This window comes from Haemorhous mexicanus, chromosome 10 (genome assembly GCF_027477595.1).
Source record: "Haemorhous mexicanus isolate bHaeMex1 chromosome 10, bHaeMex1.pri, whole genome shotgun sequence".
Taxonomy (NCBI): domain Eukaryota; kingdom Metazoa; phylum Chordata; class Aves; order Passeriformes; family Fringillidae; genus Haemorhous; species Haemorhous mexicanus.
The window spans coordinates 22,021,225-22,045,592 of record NC_082350.1 but is presented as its reverse complement, the minus strand read 5'-3'; the positions used below and the strand labels follow the sequence as shown (position 1 = coordinate 22,045,592).

The 24,368-nt window shown below is 41.7% G+C and overlaps 1 protein-coding gene across 7 annotated transcripts in view; it reads left to right on the top strand.

Annotated features, from left to right (window-relative positions):
- FNDC3B (fibronectin type III domain containing 3B) overlaps positions 1 to 24,368 on the top strand; it is a 184,649-nt gene that overhangs the window by 15,377 nt on the left and 144,904 nt on the right. For 6 of the 7 annotated variants that reach the window (XM_059855764.1, XM_059855765.1, XM_059855769.1 and 3 more), the window contains exon 2: positions 21,649 to 21,787. In XM_059855764.1, the coding sequence (XP_059711747.1) occupies positions 21,677 to 21,787 (111 nt within the window). In that variant the 5' untranslated portion in view covers positions 21,649 to 21,676. Of the gene's footprint in view, positions 1 to 282; positions 303 to 21,648; positions 21,788 to 24,368 lie in introns of those variants that run through there. The other variant, XM_059855770.1, reaches the window with a different exon arrangement.

Genomic DNA, 24,368 nt, shown 5'->3' with positions numbered 1-24,368 from the left:
ATAGGTTCAGTGTGTATGGTGCAGGAAGTTTTGTTTGCTCTTAAGCTATGTTTGAATTCCCTTTGTGGTGTAAATCAAATAATTCTCTAAGTGCTGTCGTCAGTGGGGGAAGGAAATGGTTTCACAAGTGTTTGCTGTACAGAGCTTTGCGGAGTAGCTCAAGTAGTTAAACATAATGATATTAAAAAGCTGCTGAGATCCAACTCCATGTGCCTATCAGTAGATAAAATAGTACTGATGCACATCAGAGTGTGAGTTTGTGCCCTGATGACACAGCCCTGAGTTGATGCTGCTACTGAAAGGTCAGTCCTCTCACTCCCTTTATTCTTGTTTTGGCTCAGTGAATCAAACTCCCTGGGCTGCCCTGGAAGTCAGCCTTATGAATCTCTGTCTCTCCTTGCTGCTGGGTGAGGGCCATCCTGGCACAGGCAGTGAGGGTCCAGTGAGGCTCCTGCTGTACCTGAGTGGGGCACAGTGTGTCCTGGGGCACCTCTGTGCCTGCTGCCCCAGTGTGCTCCCCAGCAGGCAGGGATGTTCCTGCTGGGCTGGACTGCAGAGAGGAACCATCCTTGTTAAATGGACAAAAAGTACACTGGGCTTTGCCTGTAGTCTTTTAGTACTGGTGCTGTTTGAAATCAGTGTCAGTGGTGGTTCTCCCTGAGCACCAGCCTGGTTCCCTGAGCACCACCTCCCATGCTGAAGGAGAAGGGTTAAGAGAAGGGAAGTGCAGAAGTGCTGCAGGTGCAGTCTCGTGGGCTCCTCAATGCTCTGCTGTGTCTGTGTGGGGCAGCTTGCTCTGAGTTGTGCAGTACTCCTTAGCAGGTGATGTGCCAGTTAAAAGAACCAGCTCAACTACCTGGTTTTCATTTAAATTACATGTTCTCCTTTTAGCTACCTGTCCCAATAACTAATTTTCTCTCCTTTGAAGCTGTCTCTGCTCTTGTTTCTCATGTTTGAAGAGACAGGCTCACACATTCCCTGTAGGAAAGGGCATCAAGAAAGATCCTCCCTTTCTCCTCTCAACAGCTTGAGGCAGAGATCTGTGTTTTTTCATATTTACTCACTGCAAAGCAGGTTGCAGCCACCCAGCCTCTCTGTGACAGTGTGTGCAGCAGGAGCACATGGAGCCTGCCTTGGCAAAAAGGGAACAGGGCTTCATCTTGGCTTCTCCCATGGACAGGGCATCCCTGGCAGCCCCCATGACCTGCATCTCCTGCTTTGTTTGAATTCTGCATTAACTCTGTGTGGTAAGAATATCTCCTAATTACTCACTGCTAAAACTTGGTGTTTAATAGCTACTTAGGCAGAACTTGGATGGGAAGAAAGAGTTTATATATAAAAGTTGGTCATTGCTTGTTAATTAAAGTCTGTCTTTTCTCAGGGATAATTAGTGCAGCATTGGCAAGAGAGAAACAAAAGTTCAGACAGGACACAGCTGAGCTGTAATCTGCTTATGTTAGAGCCTGAAATAGCAAAGGGTGTGTTTGACTTGAAGTGCTTGTCCAGGGATCTTTTACTCCTGTCCTTATGGGGGAAGGGATAGCAAGCTTTGAAGTGCAGGCACAACTCTAAAGCTGGAATTCCAAAGTATGAATGGATAACAGAAAGGTAACAGGTACCTTAGAGGTGTGTCTTGGATTCCAGGTGGTGGAAAGAACTACTGGGTTATTAACATACCCTTTAATATGCTGGTTGGAAATCTCAGCTACTGGGACACATGCAAAAACAAACAAAAAAAAAAGAGTGCTGAGATCTGAAGCAACAATGAATGAGATCTGTTTGGTTTTTCTACCCAAGAATGTAGCCCTGGGTTGTGTTTCCCTCTGTGTGTGTGTGTGTGTGTGTGTGGAGTTCTGCCCTTACAGCAGTGGCTCAGCTGGGGTACACAGGGTCACCTACACCAGGGCTGCTGTGCCCTCACTGTCCCTTGTCACATCCTGGGAGACTGGGCTTTGTCTGCCCAAGGCTGGCTGAAGGATTTCAGTGTAAGCATGGGAGAGAGCTGGGATGCCAGACTGCAGATGGGAAGGTCTGTGTAATGCAGAAGGAATTCCAAGCATCTTTTTGGTTAATTCTGTTTTTGAGAGGACTGTTAATGTGGCTTGATGGGAACTTGCATGTTGAGTGCAGCTTAAGGCTCCTTGAGTATTTCTAAAAATGATTTTCTAAAGTCTTCCTTAAAATCTCTTATTGTACTTAAGACAACTCAAAAAACCCCAGTCTTTTAACCTTTATTAATTTTCATGAAACTATTGATAATACCTTGGCAAATACTCTGACATCTAACCTATTTTACTCCTAATGAGAAAGAGCCCTGAGTCCATCTGATTGAATTAAATTCATCCATTCCTACTCAATAACTGAATTTTACTGAACTTAGTATAATACTGTACTAAAAATGCTTTATTTTTTTATAACAATTGCTTTGATTTTATAAGGAAGGATGTGTTTCCATTGTATTTTCAAATGCTACAACATTTCTGTGCAGAATGTGCTGGTGCTATTTCCAGGACAACAGGGAGGATTTGGGATGCTAAGTGTTGCTGCTGAAGTAGTGATGGTGACATATAATTAAAAAGAAAACATCTCATCATAAACAAACTTCAGAAATGTTCATTGTATTTGGCACTTAGTGTCTATGAAACTGAATTTGGATAAATGTCTGAGGGGACTTTATATCCACTGAAATGCTCCATTACCTATTTTGCTTCTCTCACTTTCCTACAGATGCTTGGTTTCTGTAGTGGTTGCTCAGGTTAGAACAAAAATGGGAATTTGACAAGCGTGTAGGTGGCCTTTTTCTCTGATGCATATCAGCAGAGCTTCATTGTTTTCAAGATATTTATCCCTAAAACACTTAATGTTTTTAAGCTGTTAAAGTTGTCAGTGATCTGATCAGCTTGGATGGCTCGTGTTTAGATTGTACATTCATGACTGAGAATGTCAGTGCTGGAGTGTGTTTGAGTGGCAAAGAAATGCAGTAATGGGGATGAAGGTTTTGAAAGAAATTATCCCCTGATGAATTAATACCTGTTCAATTTCTCAAGAGGCTAAATGACTTTGCAGATTGAGATGCTGCTGTGAGAATAAATGCTGAGTATCCAGGACAGTATACAATTTCTGTGGGTATTGGAGAAAACCTCAAAAAGCCTCTGTTTTTTGATATAATGCCTTCAAATGAATTGTATTGCATGAAATTGTCTTGAAGGAGGCTTTGAATCTTGTGAATTTGGTTCAAGTTTGTCATTTAACTTCAATGGACCAAAAAGATTTCAGTGAAATTCACTGGAAAGGCTTGAACCATTTTGTTACTTTCCTGACTTTTTCTCTTCAGTTTTACTCAGCACTGGTGTTTAGTTGGATTGTTTAGATTAAATTAGCAAGTGGTATGTTTTTTTATAGGTCTGTAGTGTGTTGTACACTTGAACTGAAGTTATATAATTAGACACTTCATTTTGCTTCCATTCTACATCTTTTAGCTAATTAGTTACTTGGGTTGCTTTATTTTGCATTACGTTGTTTTCATTTGATTAAGTACACTTCTCTAAGGGTACAGAATTAAGAACATACTAATTGCACAACAATTTTGGCATGTGTAGATTGCCTCAGTGTCACCTAAGGACAAAGATTTCTCTGCTTACATAGTTGGCTCTTTTCTTTTTGTGCCCCGTGGGCAGATGTGTCAGAGCAGACACTGTGCTCTCCAAAATCTCTTCCTTGCTCCTGCAGTCTAGTCAGAGCTTGTTGGCAGTGTCTAATGTAGCTACTTGCCCTTGGAAATGTCTTGATTTCAACTTTTAAATGTTCAGATCCACTAGTTTGGTGAAGTTTGGAGGGTTGGTGGTAGGAAGGAAAGGTGATCTCAGAGCAGAGATCCAAAGGTGTTGCAAATCCAACACTCTGAGTTGTGCCTGGAGAAACCAGCAAGCTTCACCTGTCATGAGGTGGAAAGGCAGTTGTGATTCTCTCTGCTGGCTGGGAGTAAATTTTGATTGTGGGCATTGCCGGGACTGTAAAACATTTGAGCACAATATTTCTAGAAGCAAGTTTCCCCCAGGCACTGAGTGTTCCGGAATAAACATGACTTTATTATAAAGTGCTTGCTCTGTGCTTGTGAGCAGATCAAGACGTCCTTTTTTTTGCATTTTACTTTGAACATCAGTTATTGATGTGAGGCACCAAGTAGACTCTAACCTGTGCCAGCTAACAAGGGGAAGCCAACAGAAATGAGAAACATTACAATTAAACTTTTGTTGCTGCGGTGCTGACTGAAGTCTGAGTGTGTCCAAGCATGTGGTGTTCAGACAACATACATATTTCTCTCTGTGGAACTGCTTTTCAAAGGAAATACTTGCTCTTATGAAAACTGTGGCCATAGTCAAGTAAATATCTTTAGGTGTGCTCTGCCACAAGAAGAGGTGCAGGTGGTATCTCTTGTGAAAGTCATGATTTCTCTCTTCTATCCCAGGTCGCTGTTTAAAACTTTACCTGTGTGTTTATATTTAGTCTCAGTTAATCAAACTCCTTGAATATACTTACACCTGTGTCAAGGCTGGTGTCCAGGTACTTGTGGGCAGCATTGCTGGATGTTGTGGTGGTCATTGAGTGTGGAGTTGAATGTTGCCCTAAGACAGTTAGAGTCAGTACCTCCAGGTCCATGTGCTGACACCAGGGCCAGTGCACAGGGACCTTCCCTTGGAATGGATCTTCTCTACCCATGAACTTGTCAGATATTGCAAGTGTAATTAATTGGAATGAGAGTATCCTTTGGCTGAGGCTGTATTAGAACACTCCAAGAAGTTCCATCATTTTTGGCATACTAAAACTAGTAGCTGGCTTTGAGGTCCTCTACAGGAGCATTAGCCCCTTGTTGTCTCCAGTACAACCACAGTGATTTGGTGTTCTTGTAAAGAAAAGATATTTAAATAGAGACTAGGGAAGATGTAAATATTAAGCATGTTTTATTACTGAGGCTAGATTTAAATGCCTATTAAAAAAGTAAGTGGCACTTAAAAACCTTTAGAGAAATGTATTTTAGAAAGGTCCAAATGTCATGGCTGCAGTTTTGTGCTGTCAGAATTAGTGCTTTTATTTCTTGAAATGCTTTCTTTTTTTCCCGGTGGAACAGATGCTCTCATTCCAGAGGTGGCAGCCTTGGCTCTGCCTCAACTGCTTCTTTGCATCTAGCTTTGGATGCTGCCTGTTCTCTTCATAGGAAGAGACAGAAAGTGAAGTGTCAGAGTGCCTTAAAGGGATTGAATCCTGATTTAGTGGGCAATTGTAAAGATTTGTCTGCCTTTGATTATGAAATGTGAGCTACTGACTACTGTGAAGATGTTAGATGTGAATCATCAACTTTGATATTGTTTCATGGAGCCTACAGGTGGTCAGGCAGGGAGGAGATGCTCAGCTGGTGATGGTGTGACTATCCTCACTATCTGTTTTGTGTAATTTAGGTGACTTCATTAAAAGCTTGAGATTTCTATACAGTTGCTGTTGCCCACAGAAGTCTAGTTAACAATGTGTTTGTTGGGCCCCTAACTTGTCTCATGGGGATGCTAGTTTGAGGGTGGGATGCTTGAAAAGCTGTCAAACCTTCTTTTGCAACAACCTGTCCATTGCCATAACTTCTGACCCATTCCAGTGGGTGAACTGGCTCTGTAACAGGACAGCTGGTGTGAAGCTCCCCAGCCTGAACTGGATCCGTGCTGCTCGTCCCAGCTCTCCGAAGTGCCTGTGCTGCTGGCAGCTGCCTGCCACAACTGGGATCTGGCTCTGGAAGTGGGACAGGATGTTTGCTTTTGTGGAGTGCAGTTGTTGAGGAAATTAAACGAGGGGATCTCTGAAAGGGCAAGCCACCTACATCAGATTAGGCCATTAAGATGAGGGTTGTGGGCATACCTTAAAGCACCTTATCAGGAGACTTTGGGGAGGATGTGCCCCTGATAGCCAGCGGTGCTTGGAAAGCTGCATTGCACCACGTCTCTTTGGGCTGTAGAGACGGCTGGGGTTGAGTACACAGAAAAGGGAAATCTTGAAGAAATCTGAAGGAGCTGGTCTGTCCAAAGCTGTGATGCTGGAATCCTGGGGGGAATATGCAGGGGGAGGCCCTTCCTGGCCACCCCAAGGCGTTGCACACGCTCTCGCATGCCGGCAGCTGGCCTGGGCAGTGAAAGATCGGGAGGAATGTGCAACATTTCAAGTGTCATAAAGCTGGATATCCTTTGCTCGGGATATTTCCTGTCCTCAAGAATTTATTTTTCAACAATATTATTGTCAGAAAATCCGCAAAATGGAAGTGGGGGAGGGAAGTTTGTACGCTGCAGAAGATGAGCTCCTAATTTTCCCATCTTGAGTGAAGAGATAAGCTTTGAATAACAGAAACATACACACCTCTTATGTAGTGGTAAACCACCAGCATGCCCAGTTGCACATGGAATATTCAGTGAATTCTATTTATTGCTGTCAACAATGTACAGTAATTAACCAATAGTTCCTTATAAAAAGGAGACTTTTGAACACTGTTGATGAAAATAGTATTTAATCCCAAAGAGGGCTGAGCCTTGGGACAGGGATAGCCAGAGCAAAGCTCTCCCGACTGACTTTTCCACCAGGCTCTGTTACATGTTTTACCTTTGCATTGGTTAATGAATTCAAGCCTAAATCATAAAGCAGGATTTAATTGGTGATTTGTGATATGGTTAATCCCACAGTGAAAGTAAAGTGTGCTTAGCACTGCTGCCGCGGCTCCCCCATTGACGGCGGGGCCTGACCAGCAGAGAAGTGCTTGTGGCTTCCTGCTAGGAAAATACCTTTGTGAGGCTGTTTGTATATGCTTCCTTCTGTAAACTTCAGATAGAATTCACTCGATCCCATGAATGTGGCTGCATGTTCTGGGGTAGCTGTTGTGAACAAAGACCTTCAGCTATTAAACACAATGAGAATTTATTGTTTACCGTCTATTTTCCTGTTTGTGTTTCGAGCAACGAGTATTTTCATAAAGGATTCATTTTCCTGTAAGTTTCTCAAACTTAGCAACGTGTATTTGGCAATTCAATAAAATTTGTGGGAGGAAGGCAGTGTAATGAAGAGGTGAGGCATTAGTGAAGTACCCCATTCCTATCTTCCCCGTGCTAATAAAAAGAGAAAAGAATTTGGTAGGTGTGTGGCATTCTTAAGGTTTATAGCTGGAATTTGGTTTTGGAAACATGAGGATTATGGTGTGTGTTAAATGTAACCCATTCTCCCGGCACCCCCAGCACCCAAGAGAAAGCTTAGAGAGAGAAAATTGAACTTATACCATGCTGAGATTGCACTTTTTGAGACCGGAGTAATGTGTTATAACAGAAATCCAAGTTGATGAGAACATTTTAGTCGCGATGCAAAAATGATCTGGAATCCTTGGTATGTGCCAGTGGCAGGAGCTGTGCTCCCTGGAACGCCTGTAAGGCTCTGGCATGCGGGCGTGCTGGGAGTCAAGGCTCAAGGACACACTGTCAGCCCCCACGGGATTTGGTAGCAGGTTAAATCCAGGGAAAAACAGAGGGAGAATTTGAGATTTTTCTCTACCACTTCAGTAGTTCTTTGAACTTGCTTATTTCTGAACAGGGCTTAAAGCATTCCAAGGGTCTTAGGATAAATGGAGGTATTTGTACCCTTTATGTAGATGAAGGTGGATATGTGTGTGTGTATGTATGTACCTCGGGACTTGTGAGGTGATAGCAAACTGCTGTGATTAGATATGGGAAGAGCAGGACCCTGAATGAAGCCCACAGGAGATAAAATTGTCAAGGAAAGCTGCAAAAGCAGTTACCAGATTTGTTGCATTGATGGAGAGTGGCCTGACACCGTTGTACTGAGCAGAACCCACCTTGATTTGGTTTTGGTTCTACTGCAGTTTGGAACCAGCTGTGATTTCTGTGCACCTGTTCTGTGTGTTGATATCTTCTTGCCACTGATTAGGTTTCTTGAAGTCATGCTTTTAAAAATCTTTGTGACCTCTACCTTGTGTTTGACTATGTGCTCTACTGATTTTTACATAAGTGCCTAAAATAAAGACTTTATCCTTTGTCTGGCATAGCTATTTATATTTGGGATGGGGAGCTCACTCGCTGTAGTTCTACATTACCAGTTTGCCAGTGACTGAGTAACTTGATGACAAATGTAGATCCCTGTTACAGTATCAGTTTCAGGTCTGACAGCTGGTGTATAGTGTTTTACTGCACTACATTTCTTTTCCTATACTGATTCTTCCTAGAGGGAATGGTAACTTTTGAGAGTGAAATTCCAGTCTGTTAGCTGGTCTGAAAATCCTACTGGCTCACCAGCTAAGTATCTGTGATGTTAGATACCTCCACATTTCTGCATTTTTTGAAATCAGCTGTCTGTTAATCTTCAGGAATTCTTAATCCTCAGTGATGCTTCAGTATTAATGCTGTAAGCAGAATGCAGTCAGGGATTGTACAACTGCTTTTTCTTTGTTTATTATTAGCCTAAGTACAGTGTCTACAGGTAGGAGGTTCAGCCCACTACTGTTTGTCATAAGAAGCAAATAATTAGTAACAGAGTGACTTTCCTTAATTTGATCAATTCAAGAAGTGTTCAAAAAAAAGCCTTAAAGACTAATGTACCTTGACATGTTCTTAATAATAAACATGGTATAATCTGCTCAATTTAGATGAATATGGGTAGCTCCTCTGTTAGTTCAGACCAAGTACTCTTTTGAGATTTCTATACCACACTATCCACGAGAAGAGGGAAAGTCAGAGCCTCTCTTCAGCTTCAGATTTAAAGACAAAAGTTGCAACAAGTTGAGGTTCTGATGGAAATAATAATAAATCTTGTTCTGCACTTCCTTGAATAGGGAAGATGCTGAGGGTGAAGCAGCTGGTTGTTGTGCTGAATTTCACAGTACTAACTTCTGACTATTTAAAACTGTGGTGCACAATGATGACTTTCTGCAGAGCTGTGGCACTGACTTAGATGTGTTGGGCTTTAGCAGGCTCTGTGAGCTGTAAGGTATCTCTGGCACCTGTGGGATGGTGAGGGGCAATCTGATTTAGATTATTTATAGCAGGGCTTCATGCAGCAACACCTGGGACCACAGCAACATTAGAGGAAAATCAAACTGTTGAAGTTTCATCTGGGTTGATGGAAAAAATAGTCCAGATTCATTAAGGATGAGGGAATTTCCTTAGTGAGCACTGGGAGGAAGATGAGGTGCTGAACAGGTGTTTGGTTTTGTGTGTTTCTCTGCAGCATGCACCACTGCTCATGTTCTCACCAGCAGGTTAAACCTCCCCTGAACACCCAGGCTGTATTTCTGTACCAACCTGGATGTATGATTAGGGACTAGAGAGAGAAATGGAGGAAGAATATGTTCACATGAGAGAGAGAGTGGGAGTGCATTTTTTTTTTTTTTTTTTTTATTTTCAACATGGATCTATTACTTGTGGGAATACTTATAAAATTTGTTGCATGGATATGTCATCTTTCTCCCCTGGCCCAAGAGTAATATGCCATGTAGGTAGAGAATAATATCAGTTTTACTTATTTTTAAAACTAGATATTGGCATGTTTAATGATGACAAAGTGTCTTCCCTTAGAAACTGGGGAACAAATGCAATCTGCTTGAATCTCTGGGACCTGTGAAGCCTTTAGCTGGGAGAACAACTGGTGTTAATGGGTAGGTGTTTGCCACTGATTAACTGTGTACTGTATTGTTAAGGTGGGTATCTGTGTGGGCTCTGTGCTGCCAGAATGTGACTGAACTGGGTCAGGATGTAAATATTAAAGAATTGAGATTGTGCCGTACTTTTGGTGATAACACCTGGGTGTTCCAGCTTATTCACACAAACTGAATATGCCTCGATAGAGCTCCTTGGGAGTAAAATGTTGTTGGGTCATGTGTCAGTTATATCATTCAGGTAAAATTGAGCACAACTAAATTTGACTGGGAAGGCTTTTTTTTCCTTGCTCAAGTCCTGTACTAATGTGGTCAGAACCCTGCAGGCAAACTCCTGCATTTGCTGATATTCTGATCTTTCTGCCTCCACTGTCAAAGAAAAGCTGCTGTCAAGCCACATTGAATTTTTCAGATTTATTTATATGCAGATATGCTATATTTGACCTCCACTCAGTGTAACAGTCTTTGCTCCATCAGGATTTCAATGAATTTTTCTTGCAGTAGGCAAAGTGAGATGCATGTCCAGGAAAATGTGAAGGCTGTCAGGGCATGTGGTGGTAAAATGCTTTATATTTATGAAAAATACTGTAGGAAAAAACCTTCGGAGAATTAGCCTTTCTTGTCGTTTCAGTGTTTTTTACCACTTGGCTTTCTTCCAGTTTTGAGTTATGAGATGGGTTTTCTTATATTTGAAGGACTTGTATATTTTGTTCTCACCTGTTTATTGAAATTCTGTGGGTGAACTGTATGTGTGTATCTTTTCCCCAACCCCGGAAAACTGCTTGCTGTTAAGGTAATTTCCCCTACTCCTATATACTAACCAAGCTCATTTCTTGAAATTCAGCTTTACATATTTTAGGATACAAAGCTAATGTTTTTCTGTGCCTTTTTGAAGTACTTTAATTTTTGAATTCTAGCTAGAATTATAAATAAAAAATTTATCAGAGACCATGGTAGGGACTTTTTTAAATTGTCTTCCCAGAAAGCTGAAATCCTGTGAATGGTTATTGCTTAAGATTATGTGTAATAAGACTCAAAGATAAGCTCTACTTTATTAATGATGAATTTATTGCTGCTAGTTTGCTCTGAGCTTGTACAATGGATCTACTCCATGTTGTAAAGTGGCAAACAGGTTCTTTATGCCAGTCTGGGAAACAGATGAAGTTGGAATAGTGTGGTGTATCCATGGGACTGGAGGTGCTGTTAGAGAGCCAGGGAGAGGGAAGGACAAACTCTGGTATCTCACAGAGCAGTAATAAAAGTGCATCTGTCTTAATAAGTCACAAACTTTTTTTTCTTCATGACAAAACCCCACTGATGCTTATTAAGACCAACCTCTACAGAGAACAGCTTGGAACAGGCTGCCCAGGGAAGTGGTGGAGACACCAGCCCTGCAGGCACTGAAAAGATGTGTAAATATGGATGTAAGGACATGGTTTAGTGGTAGAAATGGAACTGCTCAGTTAGCAGTTGAACCCAGTGGTCTTAATGGTCTTTTTACAACCTGAACAATTTTGATTTTTCCTTTTGTGGATTTCTTATCTGTATGTTAATAGACTCTCGACTCCTGCACCTCTAAAGTTTGCTAAGTGGTTATAGAAATTAGTTTCTCTAAGTGTAACAAGGGCAAATGAAAGTTCAGGTACATGTGACGTGAGGCTTGAAAGTTGGTTTGCTTTCTGCTGCTTGTCTATTTAAGGTTTTTTGCTTGACTGGAATTTTGTCATCTAAAGGATTTAGAAAGTTCACTTGAGCTTCAAGGGTTTAATTAGCTTCATTGGAGCTGTGTGTGCTTGTATCAATAGGGAAATATAAAGTAGCATGTCTGTCCCCTTTTTGATTAAATGCAAACTTGGCAGTAAAAAAAATTCAGTTTGCAGGAATTTACTTTCCTTTATTTAGCTCACCCTGGTTCTTATTATTGACTCATAGATATATCTTGACTTTCTACAGCTTTCTTTGAAGCTCCTTAGTAATATTCCTCATACCTGAATGCTGTAGTATCAAAGTCAATAGGTGAAATATTAGGAAACTTTAATTAACAAATACTTGTAACTTATTAATGAGTAACTCCTGTAACTGGTAGGGTTGGGGCTGCTGTCTTTTGACTTCACCAAGGGTGGGAAGAGCATTTGTCCTGATGGCACCATGCCTTGAGCCTGCCTATTAACCAACACTTCTGGGTTTGGTGTAGTTTTAAGTGCTGTAGGTTTCCCAATTCATATGACAAGCTGTTCAGTCCTGAAATGTATTTATTATTATCAAAGACAAAATACATTTTATATATACAAAGATGAATACAGTTTATGGAGAATCATTTTCATCTTTCCATTGCCTGAATGATTTGGCAGAGTATGGGAATGAGTTTAGATGGGTGAGGATTCAGAATGAAAGTGGATACAGACCACCTGAGTGCTGGGTGACCCCACTGGATTGTCCTTGCTGTATAAACAGAACTTTGTTTCTCCTTCAGTCTGTGTTACAAACTGTGCCCCACTTCAGACAGGTAGCAAACCCCAAAGGTTTTCCCTTTTAAACCATTTAATCAATAACCTGAGCTTTCTAGCTGCAGCAGGTGGCACATTCAGCACAGCATTTTCTGTCTAAATAGAGATCCTTTGTCTTCCCACCCTAAAGAAAGCAACCTGCCAGTACTCTGCATTTTTTCATTCATTGATGGTTTATTATCATTGGAGATTAAAAATCTGATACCTGGAGTGGGAGAGGCTTCTTTCCTGTAAGGCCCTGGATACCAAAATTACTCCATCAAAAATGAAGCAATGACTTGACTTTGTGTGCATGGTTTCTTTTTTGATGGTGAATTTCAGGTTTTTGCTTAATGTAAATTCTTGTCTATCTCCAGTTAGGAGAAGCCTTCATGGGTAGCATACTGTCCTCATTTTCATGAAGCAGTTCAGAAAAGGATATGAATCCTGAAAAATGTACTTAAGGCTGTGTGATAGTGAGGGATGGTGTAATAGAACTTTTTCTCCTGATACTGAAAAGTTATGGTGTGGTGGAGTTTGGGTGGTGGGTCTCAGGTTGGTTTCCTTGTTACTGACGTGCTTTGAGCACTTGGATTTTGTGAGCAGGATGACAATGACGGGCTCAGCTTTCCTCCTCCATGAGAAAGCTCTGGGGCAGCCGTGCAGAGGTGCTGCCCCGTGTGAATGCTGCTCCTGACTCCCAGGGAGGAATGGGAGATCTCTGTGGAGCTCTTTCCCACAATAACACAATGAGCCACTTTGTCAGCCCGGAGTCAGGTTAGCGGGGAATGGCGACAGCAGCCGAGTTTGTGTTGCACAAAGGTGTGCTGAGACCTTGTTGGAAATGGGATTTGGTATGCAGGCTTTTCAAGAGCTGCAGATTGATATGGTAGATAGCCGTTTTTTTTTTTTTTCCCCCCTCTGCTTCGTAGTTTAATTAGGGGTTTAAAAAAAAAAAATCCCCACCCCATTGATTCCAGTAGATTCCCCATTGCATAGGAACTCCAGGAGAGATAACCAAGGTCTTTGTGGTATTATTGCAGAGAGATTATTATTTGAGAGAGCAGAGTGGAAGGGGAGGGTATTTATCGACAAATGCTGTGCTTATCAACCTGTAACCATGATTAATACTTTGGCTATTAAATGGAGGAAGAAAGCAAATAGATGAAGCATAGCTGTGCCTTATCTGACTTTCACCTTTGTGCAAGAATGTCTCTTTGCATAGAGGTTCTGCCCATGTCCCTGGGCACGTTCGTGGCTTGCAGCCCTGATCTGGGGGGAGTTCAGTACTTACTAAAAGTATTATGAGAGTGTAAAGATGGACTCTAGTGAAGATGTTTGCAGGATCAGGGCCCAGTTTGTAGACAGGTGTAGGTCTGGACTGAAGGGAGTTTCTCCTCCTCACACAAATGGCTTCAGACAAACAGCAGCTTATTCCAATTGTGTTTAAACTTACTGAAGATCTTGCTAGAGTGTGTGAATTTAACTTGCAAATAGCTTTTGTCAAAAGCAATGTAGAGTACAGAGAACCTGAAAAGGGTGCTCATTTAGTTAGGAAGCGTGCAGTTTGTCTCTGTTGTGTAGATTGGCTCTCTGCACTTAGGGGCCCAGTTTTTGTGCTGGGTGTCCCAATTTGTGGAGGGAGGGCTATTGGGCTGCTGTCATCCTCCTCTCCTTGCCCTGCCAATGGGGCACCACAGCTGGAGGAGCTCTCCTGCTGACCTGTGGAGAGGCAGATGTCATCAGAGAATCACAGGAGTGGTTTGGGTTGGAAGGAATCTTCAAGCTTCTCATTCCACCCCTTGCCATGGGCAGGGATGCGTTCCGCTGTCCCAGGTTGCTCCAAACCCTGTCCAGCCTGGCCTTGGACATTTCCAGGGATTGGGCAGCCACAGCTTCTCTGGACAACCTGTGCCAGGGCCTCACCACCCTCACAGGGAAGAATTTCTTCCTGATTATATAATCTAGGTCTACTCCTGACTTGTGATCTTCTACAAAAGCACAGAGGTGCTGAGTGCAGTTGGGAGAGTGTGTTGTACAGCTGGCAATTAAACAGCACCCAGAACACTCTTAACTCACATGTCTCTGAGGGTGGACAAGCAGCAACAAATTAGTTTGAAATGTTAATTGCTGCTTGTATTTTTGGAAGTGCATAAAATAATTTCCCTTGAAAAGAGGAAAAGTTTGAAGTAGTTGCTATTTTAAAGCCAAGTTGTGCCAAAAACACCACCACCAAAAATATTGGGGAAAAAGTAATTGGCCACTATTGTGCAAGAAGAGTTAAATTCAGCCTATGGCTGCTTAGAAGAATTAGTGTGAAATAGTGTGAGAATTGTGTGCTTGCAAACTTCTCTATTTTTGCAGCTACGTCCCTCATGAGTCCCTTTATCCGTTGTGATTAATACGGAGGAAGGTGAGGAAAGAAAGGTGTGAGAACAAAGAAGGAAAGGAATATAAATAGCAAAAATTACTAACTTAATTTTCAGATTGAAGAAGCAGCACAGAAAAACCCACATGGTGAGAGTGAGTTGTATACAAGTTGTCTCTGCAGCTTGCTCTTCTGCCAGCAGTGCAGGGTGGTGTGTTTGCATGTTTTGGAATTGATTTTTGAGCAGCAGATGAATTTGCTGCACTAATATTATTTGCAGAAGTGAGAATGCTGTGGAACCATTGGATTAGCTTGTCTGCCTGTGGCTTTCTGCTCAGCCATATCTAATATAAGCCTAATAAAAATTTTGAAGGTCTGTTTCACCCGTGGTGTATTTTATTCCCTTAAATCTAGTTACAGTAGGTTTGCACATGAATGTGATGGCCTTCAGGCACTGCACACCCCAGGCGTGGGTGGTGGTGGGAGGATGGCAAGCTTGCTTTTCCTACACGAGTTTTGACAAGGTTTCCCTCTGGAAAACCAAGGGGAAAAACCCCTAGTGGGGTGAGGTTTTCCTTTGGTAAAAGACTCCTTTGTGTGCCAGGTTGCTTTATTCCAGTTATTTCATCAGAGCTATTATCTCCTGATTAGCTGTACTTGCCTTGTGAAATAAGACACTCCTGCATGATGCAGTTTGACCTGATATCCATATTCCTGATGCTCATTTCTGGTACATGTTTGAAGTTACTTGGTTATTCCATTTCTTCCTAAGGTTAAGTAGGAACCAGTTTTTAATAGTTTTTCTATTTCTGAATGCCAAACATTTCCTATGAGGGGTGTGCAGCTGGTTACAGCGCAGATTTGTTGTTCTTTAAGATAGTGTAGTTTCAAGCCTGGAAAATTTGAGGTCAAATTTTAGGTCCAAATAAATGCAAACTACTGAAAATCTTCATATCATTATCCCCTGGATTGCTGCCTTGGGAATCTAACCAGTGTGGGGAAAAAACAATGTTAACTTTCCTTGATCCTGTGTGGAATTGAACAGTGCTGATAATTCCATCTTCAGAGATGGAATGTACCATGCACAATGAAATGTGTTGTTGTTTAAAGTAAACTAGAGGGGAATAAACCCACTGATTAATGACGGTGGTTAAGTTTTGAGAGGATGTTTATGCTTTTCAGCTTGCTGGAGATAGGATCCAGCTACTGCGGCCTTTTCTGTGAAATGGCACAGAGAGCAAGCAGCAGGCATTTCACTACCTCTTCATAAAATGCCAGTGGATTGTGTGTATGTATTCCCTCTAATCTGTTTTTTTTTGTCATAACAGATTTTTAGAATTGCATGTATTTCTTCAAAATTGTTATGGAGAAGCCCAGCTGTTTGGATGCTTCCAGATTAATCTACCGTGTTTGTAATTAAACAGGGAAAGAATGTGTTCAGGTTTCAGTGGCGCTGCAGACGGATGTGATTTAACTAAACTAATGAAGGCACATCAGACAAGACAAATTCCAGACTGTTTGTGCCTTGACCAACCATCTGTGCACATACCTCCAGGTACTGCTCATGTCTCAAGAGGCTTTTCTACATGAACAATTACCACTCCTCTTTGAATTGGAGTGGCAAGCCATGGCAGGAGTCTCTTGAAAGCAGCTATATTTACCACTCTGCTTTTCAGTGAAAAATATAATTGTGTTATGTATGTTTTAATTAATCCTGAATGTCACTGTGTGCTGTACAAAACACAGTAGGCAAATGGGGCAGTGTGTGAGTTCTCTCATCTCTTGTGCATGAATTCCAGCATCAGCAGGAATGTGCAGAAGGAGCACTCCTCATTCAGAGCCTTCCTAGTGGGTTGTAGATCCATATTAAATTCTTAGTGTCTCAGAATATGTGTGTACAAATAAGACTGTGTATACATATTCTCCTTGTACATTCTAGCAATTTTTTACCTAGTTATTTTTCTTTATTGCTCAAAAGGTTATTCAAAATTACTCTAGGCAACCAGCCATTTCTTCTGCTATATAATAACCAGCAGTAACATGATTTGACATGCCAGACTTTGATAGGATTCTTCAATTGCACATATAATGTCCAGGAAAATAACAAATAATTTCAGGACTATTTATGGAAGAAGAATAAGATATGCTGCAGGTAATGCAGGCTTCTGTGAATACTGAATGATTTTTTTTTTTTTTTAATTCTCATTATGTTTTACTATATATCTTTTCCAAAGTGATTTTTTGTCTAGAAATATTTGTCTTCCCTGTTTTCAGGGCATGTATTTCTAAAGATGTGTTTGACCTCTCAGTGTGCCAGGTGGGACACCCTCTGACATGAACCTATGATTCCATACATATTTTTTTTAACTGTGGCAAAGCTCTTTTAAGCAATTCCTCCTTCCTCTTGTCCTGGTTATAACAGAAGTGTTTGAGGGTTAGTGCAGTGGATGGGGAGCACTCCTGTGTTCACATCAGCTGTGCAGGCCATGCTGGAGGTTTTGGGCTGGCCATGCTGTCAGGATGTGGTTTGGAGGATGCAGATCAGATATCACAAATCCTTTTCCTTTTGGGTCAGAGAACTGCCAATTTCTGGACATCCTCACTGCAGAACATGGTCTGCCAGAGAAAATGTCTGGCTGGGGGAGGAACAGTTGCCTTGTGACAACTGCCCTGCTGACCAGCAATCAACAGACTTTGGCTTTTGATAACACCAGAACTGGCCTGGCACATGGCTGTCAAGTACTAAGGAAGCTCCTGCTGGGTTGGATTATTTCTCTGACCAGTGCAACAGCCTCTGTGCAAGAGGAGCTCACCCAGCCCATATAGTATGGTAGAAGAGGGGTTCCTATAGTGCATGTATTAAAGCAGTGGTAGAAAGGAGTCTGGACTGTGTAACCCTGTGTGTGTGCCATCTGTGTGTAAACTTTGTCATGGGGAAGTGGTAAGGGTTTTTTGTTTTTTGTTGTTTTTTTTTTTTTAGGCTGGAAAGAGAAAATTCTTCCATTTTAAGTTTGTACTGTGTGCATTTCAAGTATTTTTTTTTAATGAAAGCTAGAATTGAAGGCGGGGTATCTTCTTACTCTTTTTGCAGTGTGTTCTTTTCTATTCAGGCAGAATACCCCGAAATATGCACTGCAGGAGTAAAATGTGTGTTTAGCACTGAATTTTAGTTGTATATTAAATAAACCTGGGTACGTGGCTCTACTTAGTATTGAAAACTCTCTGTCCTTGCTGTAGTACAACTTGTGTAATTCCAGATGATTGTGATAAAAAAGCAGAACACTTTGTTCAGGAGCTTTTAATGGTCTGCTGCATGGAAATAAAAATCAAGTCTTTGCAGAGAGCAGTCACAGGACTCAATATTCACAGCTCCTCTTGCTTCTGCCAGGTTCTCTGCATTCGTCTGCCATAGCTGAAAGAGGTTCTTTGGCTTTGTAGAATACCGAAGGTAGGAAGAAAATCACAGAAAGAAAAATGTTCTTGGCTTCCAGCCCTATAAATAAGCATGGGTGAAACCTTCTAGGAAAAGTAGAATTGGGTATCTTGATGTGGTTCACACCGATTTTGGAATTTCAGAAAACTGACGTAACCTGTTGGGTCATGTTGTTTGACCATACATGGACGTTGGGTTTTAGATACACTTCATTCTTCTGTGTGTTTTAATTTTCTCTCTAGTGCCATGTGCAACTAATTTATGTATTACTAATTCACATATTGAATTAATTTAAGGAAATGGAGTCATCTCAGGGATCAGTAGAAGGCTGCAGTACTGAATTGAATATCAAGTTCGCAACGGTAACTTGCAGACATCAAAAGATTTGGAAGTTTTGTTTGGGGACAGAGACATCAGGCTTGGATGGTTGCTTCTTCCTTGCTCTACAGCAAAGTGGAAAGCTGTGATTTCCATATTCTTGGAGGAAGCTAGACAGGGAGATGCAGCCTCTCACTCCCTGTTGGCGTTGTTGTGACCTGTCCCAGCCAAACCTAGGGAATGTAGACGCACAGGAAATATCTTTTTAAAATTTAAATATAGTCAGCTTTCTAGACAAAACCCCAAATTTGAGTTAGTACCTGAAAAAAAGGGCTGTGGGTTAGTATTTGGCAGTTCATATTTTAGCTAAGGAAAAATTCTCATATCCTGGAATGTGACCTGGCTCTTTGAGCAGTGTCTGGTGTTTTCTTCTATCGATGTTCCCGATTTGCAGGAGAAAAAAAAACCCAACTGTATTCAGACCTCACTTTCTCTGTATTAATCAGCTTTGCATCCCCTGAGGGAGGAGGAGCAGTGGGCTTTAGGAGGATGTGAAAGCACAGCTAGTAAATCTGTTTTAAGTAGGATGGGTGAACAAATAAGCTCAAGAAGTGTGTGAGGCCCGTGTTTCCAAAGGGTTTGGCTTTGCAGTGAAGTCTGCCAGTCTCATGGTAGATGTCTTCACTCTGCCTGGAGTACATCTTTGTGAAATTCTGCCAAAACCTCCTGCCAGTGGCTGTGGCTTGTAGCCAGTACTGCTGCTGGTATCATCTCTGGTGGGGTCGTACCAGACCTGACAAATAGAGGAAGCCCTTTTTATTTATGTTTTCTTATTTTTTTTGTTTTCTCCTTTCAAGTGAGGCAAGTGTAGACACGGCTGCAGTGACAAACCATTAATAAAGCAAAAGGAATGTAGCTGCAACACTTTAAATAATGACACGTAGCAAATAAATGTCAACATATCCGTTGTTGTGCCTGGAATGGAAATATTACTTGGAAAATATGTTGCTTCAAGCTACAGTATGGTTTTTTTTTCCTCAAGAAAATAGTATCAGTGTGATGTTTAAACTGTTAAAGCTTGGCTTTTGGATTCAGACTAAATGAACGTGTCATTTTTTGGGGGATTGGGGTTTTGTTTTATTTGGGTTTAAAATGGTTTCTATGAACAGTTTGTTGTTTACAAATGAACTTTAAATGTGCTTATATACATTTGCACACATGACAACTATAGATGCATAAATAACTGCATGTATAGCCAGAATAGTTGGTGGTACAGCTGGCTGTTACTAAAATCAGTCTGTTTCCTGAAAGCTGTTCATTCATGTGCTCCCTGGTGTTCATTATTGGGCTCTTTCAGTCCTTTTCTTAATCCCAAGCAGTTAAGAAATGGCTCAAAATCTCACATATTCTCTTCTTCCTTAGTAAACAAACAGAACCCCCAAAAAGTGAAGTCATACTGCCCCACTCCTCCTCCTCCACCCCCAAATCCCAACACCTGTGAATATTGTTGTTGGACTCGGATGTTTCTCAAAATTAAAACCTGAAACTGTGCAGTAATGAGAAGCAAAAGCTTTAGGATGTAACATCCTAACAACAACTGTGTCTCAGGCTTCTGGAGAACTTCAGTCCTGTAATTGAGTCTTGGATAAAAGAAGGGATTTAATTTAAAGGTGGATGAAAATACATTGCCTCTGTTTATGTCTTGGTGAAGTGATGATTAGAAAAGTGGTGTTTTCTCACAGATGAGAACAGTGGAAAGAGCTGTGAGAGCTGTGCTAAATTTGGTACTGAGTTCAATTAAAATGCTGGTCTTGAGCTGTGTGGCTGGAGGTCACACTGCCAGGTTTGCACACCTTCTGGAAAACAAGTGTACTTTCAATCTTCTGGTTCTGCTTAGATGTGAAAGGGACCATTTGATGACAGTGAAAAGATAAGACACATGTGATTCAGTCTGTGTGGGCACTGCCATCACTTCTAAATCACACAAGTGCTTTTCCTCAGGAGCTGGAGGAGCAGCTCTTGGTCAAACTGATGTTTCTGATCATGAGGCTGTGCAGGTGATGGGATTGCAGTGAGCTCTGGAAGAGGCTGATGAAAATGAAGACAGTATATTTCAACTAAACTAATAATTTAATTGCTTAACTAAAAAAAAAAAATTAAGAAAAAATGAAGTCCAACAGTATTTGGGGCCAAGGAGATATAAGATATGCAGCATCCAGCATCCATGGAATGGGATGCTCCAGCCCTGGTGAGACTGGCTCAGTCCTTCATCCCCTCTGAAGCAGCTGAGTTCAACTCCTGGTTTATGGCTCTCTAGTTATGTCCCAGGATCTTTGCCCAAAATTCCCCTTCCTGTACTCTGGAGTACTCTGATCATCTTGTACCAGCTGATCACCTATGCTGCCACCTAAGTCACAGCATATGTTTCTTCGAACTAGAGTTTGGGATGTATTTGAAATAATTCAGGATGACATTGGGATTTTCTGGCAGGAGGTGTACTAAGGAGGCTGCTCACCACTGGACATGTGAAGTTGCTTTGCTTAGGAGTTGTTTTGCAGAAGTCTAGATAACTTACGTGATGAGATCATCCATGTTATTCACTAGAGCTGTGTTATTGCCCCATAAACCAGCATGATGATACCCTTAACACTGAATTAAGACTTGTTTTTACAGGGCAGCTTCTCATGGTTTTACTGATGCTCACGTATCACATCAGTTAGCTGTGAAAGGGGGGGAGGGTGTGCTGGAAGTCATGTGTGATTTTTCACAAATCCTTACGTGATGGCATCATTTTCTCTTGCCCTTCCTAGAACGGGGTGTTCAGAACATTGAGGATGTGCTGTCCCTCCTGCTCCAGCAGAAGCCTTAATCCTTTTGGGTTGTGATTAAGTGGAAGTCAGGTGTTCTGGTCTTTGTTTTGTAGTGGCAGTTCACACTGTTTACAGGGCCCTAGAAAGAAAATAAAGGTGCTTGGCTTTGAAGTGTGGCTGTTGAGTAAAATTGCTGTAACATCATAGCCTGTGTGGGTAATTCCAAAACCTGTGGCAGCAAGCAGCATGGTGATTTAAGAGCAAAACTCCAAGTGTCTCAGAACCTGCCTATTCCAGCAGTGAAGGCTGAGGTTTATAATTGTGGGAAACAGTGGAAATCTGGCTAGTTGGTTTTTTGAATTCTTGCATGGAAACTTGACTTTTCATGCTCTTGATCTAACAGTTAAAACCTCCATGCAGAGCCTTGAGCTCCCGTACTCCTCCTGTTACAAAACCAGGGCTCCTGCTGAAGTTCCTGAATGGCAGAACAACCTTCTGAAGTGTAGCAGGGTTTCTGCAGGGTCTCAAACTGCTGCTTTCTCTTGCAGGAAGTCCGTTGAGGAAAATTCTCCATGAATGTACGTCACAATGATGATGACCGACCAAATCCCGCTGGAGCTGCCGCCGTTGCTGAACGGGGAGGTGGCCATGATGCCCCACATCGTGAATGGCGATGGATCCCAGCAGGTCAGAAACTGCCTGGCTTAAATCATCTTATTTTTGGGTCAACAAGACATTTTCAGGATGGGGGAGATGATTCTCTGTAGCACTAGCAAATGTAGAATGTTTCCTGGGATATAGAAATCTTCCTTTCCGCTGAAAAGACTTTAAAAACAACGATTAAAGTCTATCGTTAAATTGACTGTGTTTGTTTGCATGTGTGTTCGTTGAAGTAAAAATAGTGGAATTGAAACAGTGGCTATAAATGCTGCATATTTGAGGGCTTTGCAGGAAGTTAGTCTTATGATTTGCTTGTGCTCACTCTTGTCCAGACATCTTACTAGCATTTGTGGTGAGATTTTAAGATTTTAAAAATGCTGAGATAAGGAAAAAAATGGAAGTAAGAAAAGAAATGGAGAATAGCAGTGATGTCTGCTATTCTTTGCTTACCTCACTATACCTTTCCCAGCAGGCCTGTGTACCCTGCGCTTCATTATAAGAAGCAGGTGTGAATTTTGAGTGGGTTTTTGACCCAAGGCAAGTTTACAGTTGCTTTTATATTTTTTCTGGGAGCTAGTCTCTAATAAGGTTGATCAGAAGTTGGTGGAATGATCGTGAAACCACAGCGATGCCTTCATGTCACGATACAGCCTGGAGGTTCAAGATGGTGGGTGGTAGGTTCCCAAATACGTCATCTGGGGTCAAGGGGTCTCTTTGGAGACCATCCATCTACCGTGGCAATATTTTTGTGCTGCTCAATTTGGTTCTCCCCTTAACATGAGAAATTTCAGCAAAGTATTGTAACAAAGGTAGAAGCAAGCTGTCCTTCTTGAATCAATATAAGAGGTCATTTTGTTACTTCTTGTTCCCTGGATCATTTGTTCCTCCTTTCAAGCTGTGTTTTGAGTTAGACCAACCTCAAGAAGAAGAAGAATTTCTGCTTTCCTGGTGAACTTCTAAGTATATTTAGTTATGTGAAATCTCACTAGGATGTAGATTTTCATTGTTGTGATTAGTTTGGTTTTGTTAAGTCGTTTTTGCAAAGTGTGCTTTGATTTGAAAAAAACAGAAAGGAATGCTTTCAGTGGCTGTATTTACCAAATCCAGTATTAGTACACTTAAATGAAGGAACAATCTTATTCATACTGGAAAGGATAATTGTTCTTTAAGTACACACTTTCTTCCATGCTGGAAACCAGTTACCAGGTCAGACTGTCCTGTCAGTGTGTCTCTCTGTATTCCAGAAAGAATAAGTGAAATCTTCTGAACCCTCCTTTGAGATGGTGCTCTAAGCCCAATCTTTCCATTTCCCCATCTTTGATTCAGCAGCCTTGTTTGGCTGCAGATGCCTCTGCTGCCTTTAAAGTAGTTTCTCAGCTAATGTTTTGCATTAAAGAGAGTTGCAGGTGCACTGGAAGCACATTGCTTCTTGCTTTTGCTGTGTTATGCAAGCACCATTCAGTAGAACAGTTCTGGGCCAGGTCCCTCTTCTGTGTGCTTGCTGGATCTCATCTCCTTGTCTCTTGAAGTACCTGTAGCTGAAATACCAGTTTTCCATGAGACTTTTTTGGATTCTAGTCTGGATGTGACCTTGTCTGTTGCAAAGCTTAACTACCTCTATGCTTTGCTGTTTTCATCCTATTCCTGAAGCTTTAGGTGATGTCTTTGCTTTTTAAAAGTACAGTTCTAAAATTGGAATGAAATTGGATAAATGCTTTGTTTGATCTTGGCAAATGAACTATGTTAATTGCTCTTAACGTGGTTTGTTGTAACGTGGAAACAAGTGTTGTTTGTTGAAAGAGATTTTAGTTACTTGTAAGGTGGGAAGAGGCTTCAGGATAGATTCACACAGGAATGACTTCCTTAAGAAAATGGTTTATATGACTCCATAAATAGGTTCTAGCTTTAGGAGGACACACATCTACAGGGTGTAATTACAGTCTCCATTAGAAGCTGGTGGCAAGAAAGCCTCATAGCAGAGCTGGTGGAGGATGAGGAGTGTGGAGTTTTCCAGCTGCAGTGTGGCCAGAAGGCAGGTCAGTACCTTGTGCTTTGGGGCTGACAGAATGGAGGTTCTGATGGGCTGCTCTGGGCACCCTGGCTGTTGCTCACCCTCCTGTGTTACTGGATTTGTGGAGCCTCAGCTGTGCCAGCACCGCAGAGCTTTGTTAGGAGCTGTGCCTGGAAATGCTGAGCTCCAGGGAAAAGCCTTTCCTCAAAAGACCCTTTCTTACACACACAGAATAAAGCAGACTGGAGCTGGTGAAACACCTTGGCCTTGCCAGCAGCCAGCTGGAGAGTGATGCAAAAGGCAAATCTGCCAGTGAACAGGCCTGCAGTGTAAGGCAATTGCATGGGAACATTTCCTTTCTTTATCTTCCTGAGAGTAAGGGCTGGAGAGCTGCACAAGGCAGGGCAAGGAATGTCTCTGCCTGCTTGACAGTAATCCCTCTCCTCTAGACTACCCAAAATGGCATTTCTAGCACTGACTTTTTTTTTTTTCTTAGTTTCCCACACTTTATTTCCACTACTGCCGACTGTGTTTAATGCTTTCATGTTGCTTCCAGAGCTGTTTCTGCTTCTAATCCACTTGTAACTCCTTAGGGGA